Raw genomic sequence first — 14579 nt, 5'->3', positions numbered from 1 at the left:
ATTACATTGAAATATAAATGAAACTTGCTTTGCAAATCTGAAAAGGTGTTGTGGATAAATAAGCTGATTCCTGATGTATTAAAGAAGCCAACAATTACAAAAGCTATTTAGTAAAACAGTGAAACTAGTCAAAACCTTCATTAAAGTGACAAAACAAACACTTCAAAAGGTTTAAGCTGAACTTCTTTGGCACATAAGCTTTTAACAGCATTGCTTTTATTAATCAAAGCAGCATAACACAGGGACTCTAAATAGGTATGTAATACCTTTCATACGAGACAAACAATTAGCTTATTTTTCAAGATAAAAAAAACACAAAAAAGGATAAAAACAAGGGAGCTTTTGACTGTTTGCACAATGGTCCTCTTCAGCCAACTGAATAAAAATGCTTGGTTTTCTTAAAAAGACACGTTGAAAAGAATTTTCATGACAGTCGATCCAGGAAAACATCGAAATCTTTTGGTGTAGACTTAGCAGTTATGTAATGGCTGTTTTCCCGTATCTGTGGGCCAACTGTTGTGATCTTCTTAACGGCTGTCGCTCGATCATACAGTGCTCATTACTGGTGACTAGGTGGTTCGTGGGTGGAGAACGACTTTCAGCATCGGTGCCTGTTGTTTCTGTGACAACTACCACTTCGACAACCTGTGCGGGGAAAGATGAGGGAGAGACAGTATCAGGGGCCTTGAGAAACTGCCTGAAATTTAAATTTATGGAATGACAGACTAGCCTGTCTGTACGTATGTCCTCCTGCGTAAAGGCTTTATTGCCATCTAATGGTTTGCAAATATTTATCAAAAACCCCTCCACTACTCTTCTATGGCCTACTTGACTACTACTGTATATAGTTTTAGCTCCCTCCCAATCCATGATGTGATTACTATCCCAACAATTTAGCAATAGTGCTGTTTTGAGCGAAGCCCTTAACCCGTTTTTTAGGTTCTTGTAGTAATCTGATGTTCTTCCCCCTACCTGTCTCCCCAAAATAAAATAAATTACAGAGCTTGCATTTTATAGAATATACTCCTATCTCTCTTGTTACTATCACTGTCAATTCTGTGGCTATTATTCTTATTGAATTTGAATTTGATTGAATTTTCATATGTGAAAGCTACTTTAACATTTACCTGTACTATTGATTAACTGGGCTGTTGATTTTAATTTTTCATGATATGGAAGCGTTATGAATCTCTTGCTGTGGTCAATCTGCTTGAGTGAAGGGTTGTAAAACTTTATCTTAGCCTTAGACAAAGCATCCTCAATAAAATGGGCAGGGTAACTCAACTTACTAAAAGTACAGGCAGTCCCCGGTTAACGGCGGGCTCAGTTAACAGTGATCCAGTTTTATGGCACTTGTCTAGAGACGAAAATCTGCAATTTTCGGCGCCGAAAATCACCAATTTCCATTTATCGGCACTGATAATTGGGTGTTGGCGCCAATACATAACTAACAGAGGCGCTGATAACCGAAAATCGGTGCTTTTCGGCACCAATAACCGCCAAAATTGCCGATTTTCGGTTATAATCACACCCTCAGAAACGGAACCCCGCCGATAACCGGGGACTGCCTGTATTTCGAATACTGTATGGGCAATTTCATCATCTAAATATTATGGGTCACAAACTTGAAGAGCCATGACAGCCATGTTAACAATGATATTTTTCTTTATCTGAATGCTATGATAGGAATAAAAATGAACATATAATTCTTTATTTACCAATGTCCCTCTTGGTTATGTGCTTGAAAAATTACGTGTTAAGTTTGATAATGACCCAAGTTTATGCCCACTCCCCACTGAAGTATTTTTTGACTGCATTAAACTGTGCATAGAGTCCACTGTTTTCACTTTCAATGGTGATGCGTATGGACAAAGATCTGGATTAGCAATTGGATCCCCCCCCCTCACCTTTTTTGGCTAATATCTGCATGGAGTTCTTGGAGGAGACTATTCTGAGTTCTTGCCCATCTTGGTTTAAACCTATATTTTGGGTTTGGTATGTGGACGATATTTTCATTCTTTTCTTTCATGATGACGATTTATGCAGTGAACTAGTAGAATTTGTTGAGTCAAATACAATAAATCAAGTTCACTTCTGTACAGGAATCAGAGCACAAATTACCTTTTTTGGATGTCCTAGTTTTTCACAATCCAAACACAAAGAAATTTGAATTCTCACTTTACCAAAAGCCAACTAATGCAGAATTACATGTTCATTTTTATTCCTATCATAGCATTCAGATGAAAAATTGTTAACATGGCTGTCAAGGCTCTTCAAGTTTGTGACCCACAATATTTAGATGATGAAATTGCCCATATTTGAAATACTTTTAGTAAGTTGAGTTACCCTGCCCATTTTATTGAGGATGCTTTGTCTAAGGCTAAGAAGAAGTTTTACATCCCTTCACTCAAGCAGATTGACCACAGCAAGTGATTCATATCGCTTCCATATCATGAAAAATAAAAATCAACAGCCCAGTTAATCAATAGTACAGGTACAGGCAGTCCCCGGTTATTGGCAGGGTTCCGTCTCTGAGGGTGTGATGATAACCGAAAATCGGCAATTTTGGTGCTTTTTTGGCGATTTTTGGGGGTTATCGGCGCCGAAAATCGCCGATTTTCAGTTACTGGTGCCTCTGTTAGGTATGTATCAGCGCCAGTACCCAATTATTGGTGCCGATAAGCGGAAATCGGCAATTTTCGGCGCCGAAAATTGCCGATTTTTGTCGCCAGACAAGCACCATAAAACCGAATCGCTGTTAACCGAGCCCACCGTTAACCGGGGACTGCCTGTAATGTTAAAGTAGCTTTCACATATGAAAATTCAATCAAATCCAAATTCAATAAGAATAATAGCCACAGAATTAATAGTGATAGTAACAAGAGACATTGGAGTATATTCTATAAAATGCAAGCTCTGTAATTTATTTTATTTTGGGGAGACAGGTAGGGGGAAGAACATCAGATTGCAAGAATATAAAAAAGGGGTTAGGGACTTCGCTCAAAACAGCGCTATTGCTAAACATTGTTGGGAGAATAATCATGTCATGGATTGGGAGGGAGCTAAAACTATATACAGAAGTAGTCAAGTAGGCCATAGAAGAGTAGTGGAGGGGACTTGGATAAATATTTGCAAAACATTAGATGGCAATAAAGCCTTTACGCAGGAGGACATTACATACAGACTGGCTAGTCTTTCATTCCATAAATTTAAATTTCAGGCAGTTTCTCGAGACCCCTGATACTGTGTCTCCCTCATCTCTCCCTGCGCAGGTAATCGAAGTGGCAGTTGTCACAGAAACAACAGGCACCGATGCTGAAAGTCGTTCTCCACCCACGAACCACCTAGTCACCAGTAATGAGCACCGTACGATCGAGCGACAGCCGTTAAGAAGATCACAACGGTTGGCCCACAGATATGGGGAAACACCATTACATAACTGCTGAGTCCACACCGAAAGATTGTTCGATGTTTTCCAGGATTGACTGTCACGAAAATTCTTTTCAATGTGTCTCTTTGAGAAAAACAAGTAGTTTTATTCAGTTGGTTGAAGAGGACCGTTGCGCAAACAGTTGAAAGCTCCCTTGCTATTATCCTTTTTTGTATTTTTTTGTATCTTGAAAAATACAGTTTATCAATTACATTATTGTGGCTTTTTTACTCATTATTTTCGATCACAATATAGTGATGCACCACAGATAAATAGCTTATCTTACAAAGCTTGTGATCCCAAAAATATTGGTGACTCTACATTAGTTGCTAAAAAAAATGGAAGTAAAGAAAAAAAAAAAAAAGGTGGAGGGGCCTTAAATAAATGATAATTATAAATAAGGAAAATGAATTTGAATTAAATGCTAAAATAGTAATCCTATGCAAAGTAAATGCCTCGGAACAGAGAACAGAGCAGCTGACAGTACTGCAAGTTCATGAAAAATGAAGATGATGAGTTAATATAACTAAGGATCCAGATAGTACATGCATTATGACTGATAATAGCTAGAGAACCTGAGAACATTTGGAAAATGTAAATAGACATATGTAAGCAAAATGGAGTCTGACAAAACAAATCGATAAGGAATTGATACTGAAAAAAATAGGTACATAACAATGAAATGATATACCAAATTCTCATAACTTGAAGAATATAAAAGCAGTAACCAAAGGTTACCACCAAATAAATGTGTGTTTTTATGAAAAAAAGGGGCTGCCAGCAATAATTATCTCACATAAATTTAACAGGTATGATAATGTCACACAAATGGCACAAAATTGTACAGTAATTGGCAGTTAAGATTTACTGCAGCACACACTTGACTTTTCAGACCTTTTTTCTCTACACTGATAACTGAACAACAACTGGGATTCCAGCACTTTCGTCCCACTAAATGCTAACCACTAATATACTTCATCCTCCCATGACAGACTGAGAAAGCTGCAACTGTTGACATTTTCAATTACAGCACACAAACCAAACAAATAAGTCACCAACACCCAATACCAAGAAATTACTTCACCACTGATTGCAAACAAAATATCCAGCATACTTAGTTATGCCCATCGTCTTTACAGCTGTTCCCATGTCCTCAAGAGGTAGGTTACTTATATCATAGTACAGTACATGAAAAGCAATTAAGTTATTAGTGAACAGTTAAGTTATTACATGAACAAAAAGTTTCTTTGCCCAAGTTAGAAATTTTACAGTCAAGTCCCCTTATCCAAGCCCCCTTTCTATACCTATCATGCATGCACACTCGGAGGCAACCATATTGGAAGAATAAACAGTTCTTCAACAGTTATATGAGAGAGTCCTAAAGGGTTATAAAATATTTTTTCTCTGATAAAGCATATTTTTGGTTGAAATGGCATAAAATTAAAGTACAAGTTATTTAAATTCAAGTATCTTTTACATGCGACATAAATTTTTTAAGGCGACAAGAAGTTCTTAAAAGAACATCAATTGGCAGTGGAAGTACAACCAATATAGCTTCCCAATTTGTTAATGTTGTGTCATACGAAAATACGCCTTTTATAATTACATCCACTGGCAACAAAGTAAATTTATAAGTTACAATAATACTTAAAGTCAAAATATCTTGGTTTACTTTAGTGAAGTAAAAGTTGATGTGCACTATTTAAAAACTACGTTTAAAAAAAATAAAGTGAAGTATATGACTATCTTAGCCAATATAACCGGTATACGCCAAGTTCCATAACTGTAACCTGTAATATAGGCAAATGGCCCAAGTCTAGTAATCTGTTCTTAGCAGAATCATATTCAACATTATTTCTTAAAAATTAACAGTATCTCTTTGCAACATGCAAGATTAAAAATTATAAAATGAGAAAACAAAAGATAAGTGTGCAGGATACAGGTTTAAAAACTAATAAGGGCAAAAGAAACTGAATTCCACTAGCGGTAATACCAAGATAGATTTGATAGAAAGGAAAACGTTTCTGATACCAATTAAAACATAACATAGGAGCAACTTGCAACAAATTCTGCCATCAATAAATCAAATATTAACGCATCAGTAAATCAAATATTTTAGCTACAAGAAATCAACATAAATATGGTTAAAACTAGATTATTAGTCTATAAATGTTTCCATTAAACTAATAAAAATAGCATAAAATGCATTTACAATTAAAACATGCTTGTTAGGTATTATTTCAAGAAAGAAAAAGGATGGAGTACTACATAAAAACAGTAATTGTGATACCGTAATAATTTGGTTTAGAGGGAAACAAATTTAGTCATACTATACATGTGTTTTTGTTCATGCGTTAACTGTCAAGTAAACATATTGTTCCATGGGAACAAAACTTACAATACCCTAAAATATCTATATTTTACAAGAAATTGAAAAATAAAGCACTTAACAACAAACTAAGTACATGAATATACATCTATAAAAAATATGAAAATAAACTATGCCAGTTACATATCCTATGTGGAATGTTACTCTGAACTTGACAGTGCTTTATGTAAATTTCCAAATTCAAAAGAAGTTTGACAGTGCAGCTGAGATGCACAAGACATTGATTTTGCCTTGAAGTACTGTATTGGTAATTCCTTAAGCAATCTCCAACAATTCTTGACATCCACAAAATATATTTGGGAAAATTAAAGAATAATCCTATTTCTGCAGTTACCTGTTACTGCATAAAGATCTAATAATGTTAAAAGGACATAAATATTAGTTAGTTGATTACCAAAAGCTGTTAGTTTCCTGTAAAAAACTTAAGAACTCTCACACCACACAATATCTTGCCTGGTGACTTAAAGGATCTTGGAACCATCTGATTTCTGTTGCTTTAAAAATTCTGTGTGGACTGAACCATTCATTGCTCCTTGTTGCTGATGATGAATAATCAATATCTTATGTTAAATTCCCACAGAACTTATATCACTATTGTCTTTCTTAACATATTTACTAAAATGAAATAAATTTCTTTGTTGATAGTTAAACAAACATGACGAATACATTAACAATAGTTTTTAGATAATTTTCATGTCTTAAAGAGATGTGAAGCTACATTTTTATGATCATACAAAAACACTGGTTTTACTGCAAGCTACATTTTTAACTTATGATCATAATTAAACACATTTTACAGCACAAATCAAAGTTTCTCCAGTTATTCAGTCTACATAAGTTGCCAAATTAGCCAACTCTTGCAGTTCTGAGCTCCAATTTTCCATTTGAGAACTATACAAGTTTCCCTTTTTGGCAAATCTGTTATTACTGTTCAAAATTATCAGGCTCAGATGCACAATACTGAAATGATACGGAACTACCTTTACTTCTGACATCAGTTGTCCTAGATAAACTAATTTCCCTTCCTACTTGTCCAGCTAAAATAGTCTTTATGCCATGGTTCTTCAAACTACTTACCAAACTCTGCCGTTGCTCTTCATGCTCCAAAATTTCTTGCTGCTGATGGCTGTCAAACTTCACCACAGCGCACAACACTTTACTTAGTGTCTGTAGGAAGTAAATAAAAAACTGTTAATATCAAATGGAATACATTTTCTCTCCACAGCAATCATTATTAATCAAATATGCTTTTGTAATAATCAATCATTAATGCAGGAAGTAATATCAACAGTATTCAAGTATAAAAAGCATTTATCTGAAACCCTTGAGGCCAGCTTTGTTTGGTTTTCAGATTTTTTCAGATTTCAACACTGAAGCTTGTTCTCCCAGTGGGCTTTGGGGCAATTTTCATTTTTGGTAGATTATAGTAGGCTAGGCATATGATGCCTATCTTAGTTCCAGTAGATTCCACTGATAATGCAAATCACATCTGACTACAAGCAAACATTTGGTAGGATAACTGTGTATAGACATACAGTACATTCAACCAGGTTTAAACTTACATCTTGCCTAATAGTTCATTACTATTTCCTGTAATTAACAACCACTTACTATGTCATGCAAAACACTCGCATAAACAACAGCAAGTACTGACTTAAACAACCGAATTAAGGAACAGCTGTTTGCTGATGTTAGCTACCATAACTACTATCGCATGTTAATAATGAGTTGGTTTACAGGTAGTATTCACTTATTAAAAACTTGCTACTTCCCCATGGTGACAGTAAAAATAAAGTGAATTTTTATTTGTCCTTCACAAATGGAGAAGAAATTGTTAAAAAAGTAAACCTCTAAATTTATGCTGGAGGTAGCAACTGATAAAAAAAAAAAAGATTAACATTTAGGCTGCAACATATTTTGAATAGGTAAAAACAATGTCTAAAACTGATGAAATCACACCTTTACTTAATTTAAAATTTGCTGAATTTATAAATATAGATAAGTTGCATTTTAATCCAGCTATGGCAATTTACACAAAAAATGTCTAGTTACATTTCACATGGTACAGCATGCAGCAAAATTTGTATGACCCAGTTTCAGTGATTTTCATTCGAAAATCACAAGCTGGCAACTCTTACCTTCACATTTCTGATGACGCCAAGTTGCAACGATGAAACATTTTGCAACTTTGCTCAAAAAAAGATACAGTTCACTAAGCATGGTTTTCAAGTACCAATGCTATATTTTTATCAAAGTATCAGCTAGATCATTATAAAAACATTAACACCGTAATTTTTAATTATGATAAATAAGAAAAGATGTCGGCTGTCCCCGGTTAACAGCGATCCGGTTTTACGGCGCTTGTCTAACAATGAAAATCGGCAATTTTCGGCACCGAAAATCGCAGATAATCACCGATTTTCGGTTATCATCACACCCTCAGAATGGAACCCCTGCCAATAACCGGGGACTGCCTGTAAATACTTAATGAATTTGACTTTTTAGCCACCACAGTAATATATTTAACTTAATGAACATATCAGAGATGTGGTTGTGGGCGTGGTCTAACCAGACATCAACTGTTTGAATGGCACAGTTTGCCTCCCCTTGCCTTACCCATAGGCCAAGTGTACTTCGCTCTTCTCGATTACATCATTCTTATGAAGCCTATAAGCCTATGAAGAAAATAATGACGAAAGCATACCACACCATGGCTGTGGAGGAATTTCACAAATCCTGCTTTACAGTAGTATAGTCACCCTTTATAAGTTACAAAGATTTGATGCAACTATATATTGTTACTATCTGAAATATAGCCTAGTATGTTAAAAAGCTAATAGCATACGCCTAGATTCCAGAGCCATACTATTATTAATATTATTATTATTTGTAATACATTGTTGCTGTCAGTCTCCAGAATCTGCACACAATAGGTGTGGCTGATAATATCCGACCTGATTCTAGTCTTCCATTCCTAAAGTAAAAGTAAAATAATAAAAAAGTAGAATTACAGGCAGTCCCCAGTTATCGGTGGGGGTTCCTTTCTGAAGTTCCAAGGTATATATTGGCGCCATTACTCAATTATCGGCGCCGATAAGAGGAAATCTGCGATTTTGGCGCCTCAAACTGCCGATTTTTGTCATTAGACAAGCCCCGTAAAACCAGATTGCCGATAACCGAGCCCGCTGATAACTGGGGGCTGCCTGTAATTGTATTTCTAACAGCAAAGATTACTCTCCACCTCGCTTATTTATTTACTTATTTATAATTTTTTTTCCTCAAACTGAAGAAACCCATCGGGAGGCTAGACCTATGTAGCCTTGGCTATAGCCTAAGCAATGGCTTGTAATAATTTATTGCTTTATACACAAAACTACAAAAGCAAAAAGAAGTAATAACTTTAAATTCACATCCCAAATGCATCAATTTTTATCATTAGACTATGCTCTGCTTAACTTTCCTTTTTCACTCTATCGCAATGTCCTCTTTCACAGTTTCACTATATCCAGACTGACGGTTCCAAGACTCATGAGAGTCACTGTGAGCCAAGGGATTCATGCTACAGTAACGTATTTAGTTTTCATTCTGAAATATTATTGTAGCGTGAAATATTTTTGTTTTTCATGATCCAGTATATTTCAATGGTAAGATTCTACATAAGTGACCAACTTTTCCTCATACATACAGATGTTTACGAAGTCAAATATAAGATTTAATACTATGTGGCAACTTGAGAACAATGCCTGTCCAGTACAAAAATTAAAAAGTTGCATGAGTTTTGCTGCAAATTGTACCTAAGGGTAATTATTATGTTGGTAAAAAATGGAATCAACTGATGATTTTAAGAGTGTAAATATTACCAGAATGCAACTCTCAGAGTATTCGTGTACAGTGGGACACCCTGAAATTACAAAGGTTAAAAATTCTGTTGCAGAACATTGCACAATATGAGTTTTTAAGATGAACCCATGAATTTTCACACTAAGTGGGACTATGAACACCAATACATGAGATGCCCTACACTTATAAAAAAAATTGGCTTTAAGAGGTTTTTGGTTTTTGAATTTCACATAAGGGATTGTAAACTTGTATTGTATAAAACTAAAATGATGTATGAAATTTCAATGAGTGGGCTTATTAAGCTTGCAATATTTTCAAACAACTGGTCACATTACACATCACCACTATATTCTGTCTGTCTTTATTATACATAATAACCTACATTTCTTCACAATACTGAGGCAACACTCATTTTTTTTATTATCAGAGACCAACTGATTGAAGCGATATCAGACACTTCCCAAAATGAGGCAGTAACATTCAGGAGAGTCAATCATGATTTTATTTAAATCTTTATAGGGCAGGGTCCCGTGATTGTGACAATCTCACCCTTTACCATACACAACTCCATTTCTTGGAGCTCGCTCTGGGGGTAGTAACCCCAGCTTTACATTTAGCTTTTCTCTGGTACCTAGCAACAGAATTACCTAGAAATAAGTGCTGAATGGACTATTTCACCGGGTGACACGAGCCCCTCCCCAGAAATAGATTTTTCCTTTGTCAAAATCCTTTAAGTATGGAACTGGAGACTAAACGAGTATTATAATGAACTGTCTAAAGTGCCAAACAAGACATAGTGCAGGTAGCATCTACCAGGTGCATGTCTTAAACACCAACACTATTCCTTCGGATTATTCAATATTGCATCTGTAAAACCATTCACATGACAAATCCAGTATATCTGCTGGGCTTTAGTAAACTTTCTGTTATTATTTCTTCAAAAATGCTGTTGAACATTAAAATCTCAAGAGCATGCACTTAGAAGTTACAACAGTTTCAAAATGGTTCTGTCTCAGTCTCATCTTGCTGGTTCCTGTATGCTGATGTGAAATAGGCACAACTGTTTTGCTTGATATAGTTTTGTAAGATTATTGCATAATAGGACTTTATGGTACGGACCATACACTGTGCAGTCCAGTATGGATACTAAAGTTTGCTTCTTTGTTTATGGGTTTGATTAACTTTCAAAGTGAGCCCATACAATACGTTATACTTCAGAACTAAATGGATTTTTTTATACAAACTCAATTCTTGTAATCAGAGTTCCTCCTCTACACCCCACTTTATCTTCCAGTACATGATTGGTACCTCATGAAAACTGATCGTGATCACTTTAGTGGTGATTATCATTATATTTCTCAGATAAACTGAAGTATGGTATTAGGATGATTCACTGACTGCAAATATGGGCTATTATAAGTGATGAATTAGTTAGGAAAAATTTTTGAAAATGCATTTTGATATAAATACAATTTAATATTTTTTCAATTTTCAAGGTGGCAGGGACTGCCTTTTTCAAAATGTTTACTGCCAACAAATAAAAATTTACTTCACCTACCTGTGTCTCTTTTCCCAGCATATACTGATAAAGAATGTTCTTCAGGTACTCGAATTCTGCAGCTTCCTCCAATGACACACCCAGTCTCATCCCACTGCCTCCACCTCCACCTCCACCTCTTGATCTTCGTTTGAGCTCAAGTAAGGCTTTAAGCTCACCTATTTCTTTGCTGTATGGATTGAAAATTTATTAGCGCACTGGGGTTTCTTACGTTTCATACTTTAAACATCTGGTTCTTACAGAACAGGTAACCAATTATCTCTGTGACAATAAAAGAAATGTGGCATAGTACTTATAAATTATCCTGAATCTAGTCTCTCTCTAAATACATTTCACTATTCTTATCTCACTGATCCAAAAGTTAACTGCAGTTCATTTGTGATTGGTGAATACATAAACAATAACATTTTTATAATAAAATAAAGCTTTATATATACTTACCAAGCAATTATATAGCTACTAGCTTTCTACATGGCAGTCTAACAAAATTCAAATTTTTGCAGTGGTGCTACCATCACTTGGGTAGGTGACAGGGTCCCGCCCACTTTCAGGACAATAGGTACAACTCAGCAGAGAGCTTTAATTCGTTTATGCCCAGTGTCCATTGAGGGGAGGAGGGCAGGCTCCAATTATGTAATTGATTGGTAATTATATGTAAAACTTTATTTTATCATACATATGTCATTTTTATATAAGTGACTTACCAAGCAATTACATAGCTGATTCCACATTGAGAGGAGGTGGGAATCATGGACATGTTCTAATCCAAAATATTAATAAAGATAATGACTTTGAACTAGGAAGGTTGCTAGCATTGGGTCAATGCTTGTTGTACCTTAACTGGTAAAAGAGATGCTTCAGGCAGGTACTGCCTCTGGTCAGCACTCATCTTAACCTGTAGAGGATGTGGCAGTATGGCCAAAAATTGCCTCTACTTCAGTGGGAACTTTGCAGCCATGGAAGTTCACTGATGGCTGACAAAGATTAAAAAAAAGAGTGCCCTTGCCTAGACAACGACCAGAATGAAAAACAACGCTGTCACCTACACTAGAATAAAAACCCACACCCCAACCATTAAAAAAAACTGGAGGGTACTCTGGGTACAATATACCACCAAGCTTCCCTCGAACTCAACACCTAACATCAAGGCCAGCGGAAAGCAGAGGGGCAGAAAGTCCCCTATGCTTCCTTTCCCAACACCATGCCAGCCACAAATAAAGGACCCAAAGTACAACAGTTATCAACCACAGTTTCCACGTCTTTAAGATAACGTGAAACAAAAACCGATCTACACTTCCAAAGTGCTGATTGTAGAATGTTCTCAAGAGACACATTATGTCGAAATGCCAGAGACATTGCGACAGCCTGAAACCTCATGAGCTTTGACCTTAAGGGAAGGTAAAACACCGTGAACTTGAGAATGTGCTTCTGTAATCAAACTTCTAAGGAAGAAAGAGAGCGTTCTGTGGCAGAGGATGTGAAGGATTTTTCACTTAGCACCAAAACTTGTCGGAGGGTCCTCTGGTCTTTTCTGCCCCTGAAGATAGTACTTCAAAGCGCTCACCGGACAAAGAAGTCTCTCTTCTTCTTCTGGGCCAAGGATGTCTGTTAAGCTCTTAATAACAAATAAGCGAGGCCATGGATTAGAAACGTCCTCATTCTTGGCGAGGAAACCAAGATAGTGAAAGCATACCGGATTTCCATTTGAAAAGCCTGCTCTCTTGTTGAAGGCTTGCAGCTCGTTAACGCGTTTGGCAGTCACCAACACCATGAAAAAGAGAGTCTTCTTAGTGAGATTCTTAAAAGAGGTTGAGCTGAAAGGTTCGAAAACTGAATTAGTGAACCACTTCAGAACAATGTCCAAATTCCAGGAGAAAATCTAGGCTTTTCTAATTTGCAGGTTTCGAAGGCTCTGATGAGGTTGCTGATCTCTTGGTTGGATGACAGATCCAGGCCCCTATGCTTAAACAGTGAAGAAAGCATAGATCTATACCCCTGATAGTAGAAGGATACAGCTTCCTGTCCTGTCAGAATTCAGCTAACTGGCTTATAGAGGTTTCAGAAGATGAGATATTATGGTGGCACCATCCTCTGAAAACTGACCACTTGGATTGGTAGAGTCTGCTAGAAGATTTTCTGCACCTAGCAATAGCTTCTGCAGCTTGCCTCAAAAAGCCTTTTTCTCTGACAAGGCTCCTGACAGTCTGAAGCCTGTCAGGACCAGAGCAGACAATCCTTGATGGAACCTGAGGAAGTGGGGCTGTTTGAGCAGCAGCTGTTTTTGTGGCAGGAGTCTTGGGAAGTCCACTAACAGTCTCAGCAGATCCAGAAACCATTCCTTCCTGGGCCAGAATGGAGCGATCAGGGTCATTGAGACATTCTGGTGATAGGAGAACTTTTTGATCACCTCTCTGATCAGCCTGAAAGGTGGAAAAGCATAGACACCCAGGCCCATCCAGTCCAACAGCACGGCATCCGTCGCCCATGCAAGAGGGCCCAGGACTGGGGAGCAAAAGAGGCAGACGATTTTTTTATGTTGCGAAGAGGTCCACAGCTGGTTTGCCCCAAAGTTTCCACAGATCGTCGCATGTTAGTTAATTAGGCAGCGTGCGACAATCATTCTTCCCAGCATATGTATATGTATGTATGTACATGTATATATAATATATGTATATATACACTGAAACCCCCGTATTTGTGGGGGATGCGTACCCCACACACACACACACACCCGCGAATAGCTAAAATCCGCAAATACATAAAACCCCTCTAAAAACACTTAGAACTGCCCATTTTGATAGTTTAAACACAAGAAAAACCCTGTAAAAATGCTTTTACCTGAGTATTTTAATAGTTTTATCACAAAAAGTGTATTTAGTCATGAAAATTATATGAAAATACAGTAATTAAGTGAATATTTCTGTGAAAAGTACTGCGAATGGGCAAATTTTCCGCAAATAATGGGTAGACATGTTCCACAGAGAAACCCGTGAATGCGTGAGTCCACGAATCGTGAGAACGCAAAATAAGGGGGTTTACTGTGTGTATATATATATATATATATATATATATATATATATATATATATATATATATATATATATATACATATGGTCCCGGCTTTACGACGGTTCCGACTTCGACGTTCGAGTTCTGACGGTTTTTCAGATATATTCATTAAAAATCCAGGCCGGCTTACGACGTTTGTTTCGAGTTTACGACGCGCAGCCCGTTCTGACGCAGCCTGTTTACGACGCTTTTCAATTACGTATATTTATAAAAAATCCGTTTCTGGTTTAACAGTAATCATCAAAAATCAGTTTCTGGTTACAATTATTAAAATACATTGCAAGGTTATGACT

General features: G+C 36.6%; 1 protein-coding gene across 24 annotated transcripts in view; it reads right to left on the bottom strand.

Annotated features, from left to right (window-relative positions):
- Golgin245 (Golgin-245) overlaps positions 1 to 14579 on the bottom strand; it is a 307575-nt gene that overhangs the window by 9232 nt on the left and 283764 nt on the right. For 21 of the 24 annotated variants that reach the window (XM_067094416.1, XM_067094418.1, XM_067094425.1 and 18 more), the window contains 3 exons: positions 11218 to 11386; positions 6897 to 6986; positions 6273 to 6358 (listed from right to left, as the gene is read on the bottom strand). In XM_067094416.1, the coding sequence (XP_066950517.1) occupies positions 6281 to 6358; positions 6897 to 6986; positions 11218 to 11386 (337 nt within the window). In that variant the 3' untranslated portion in view covers positions 6273 to 6280. Of the gene's footprint in view, positions 1 to 4544; positions 4599 to 6272; positions 6359 to 6896; positions 6987 to 11217; positions 11387 to 14579 lie in introns of all 24 variants that reach the window. The other 3 variants (XM_067094414.1, XM_067094410.1, XR_010851323.1) reach the window with 2 other exon arrangements.

Source organism: Macrobrachium rosenbergii, chromosome 50 (genome assembly GCF_040412425.1).
Source record: "Macrobrachium rosenbergii isolate ZJJX-2024 chromosome 50, ASM4041242v1, whole genome shotgun sequence".
Classification (NCBI taxonomy): Eukaryota; Metazoa; Arthropoda; class Malacostraca; order Decapoda; family Palaemonidae; genus Macrobrachium; species Macrobrachium rosenbergii.
Note: the sequence above shows the minus strand (reverse complement) of the source record. Positions and strands in the feature narration are given on the sequence as shown.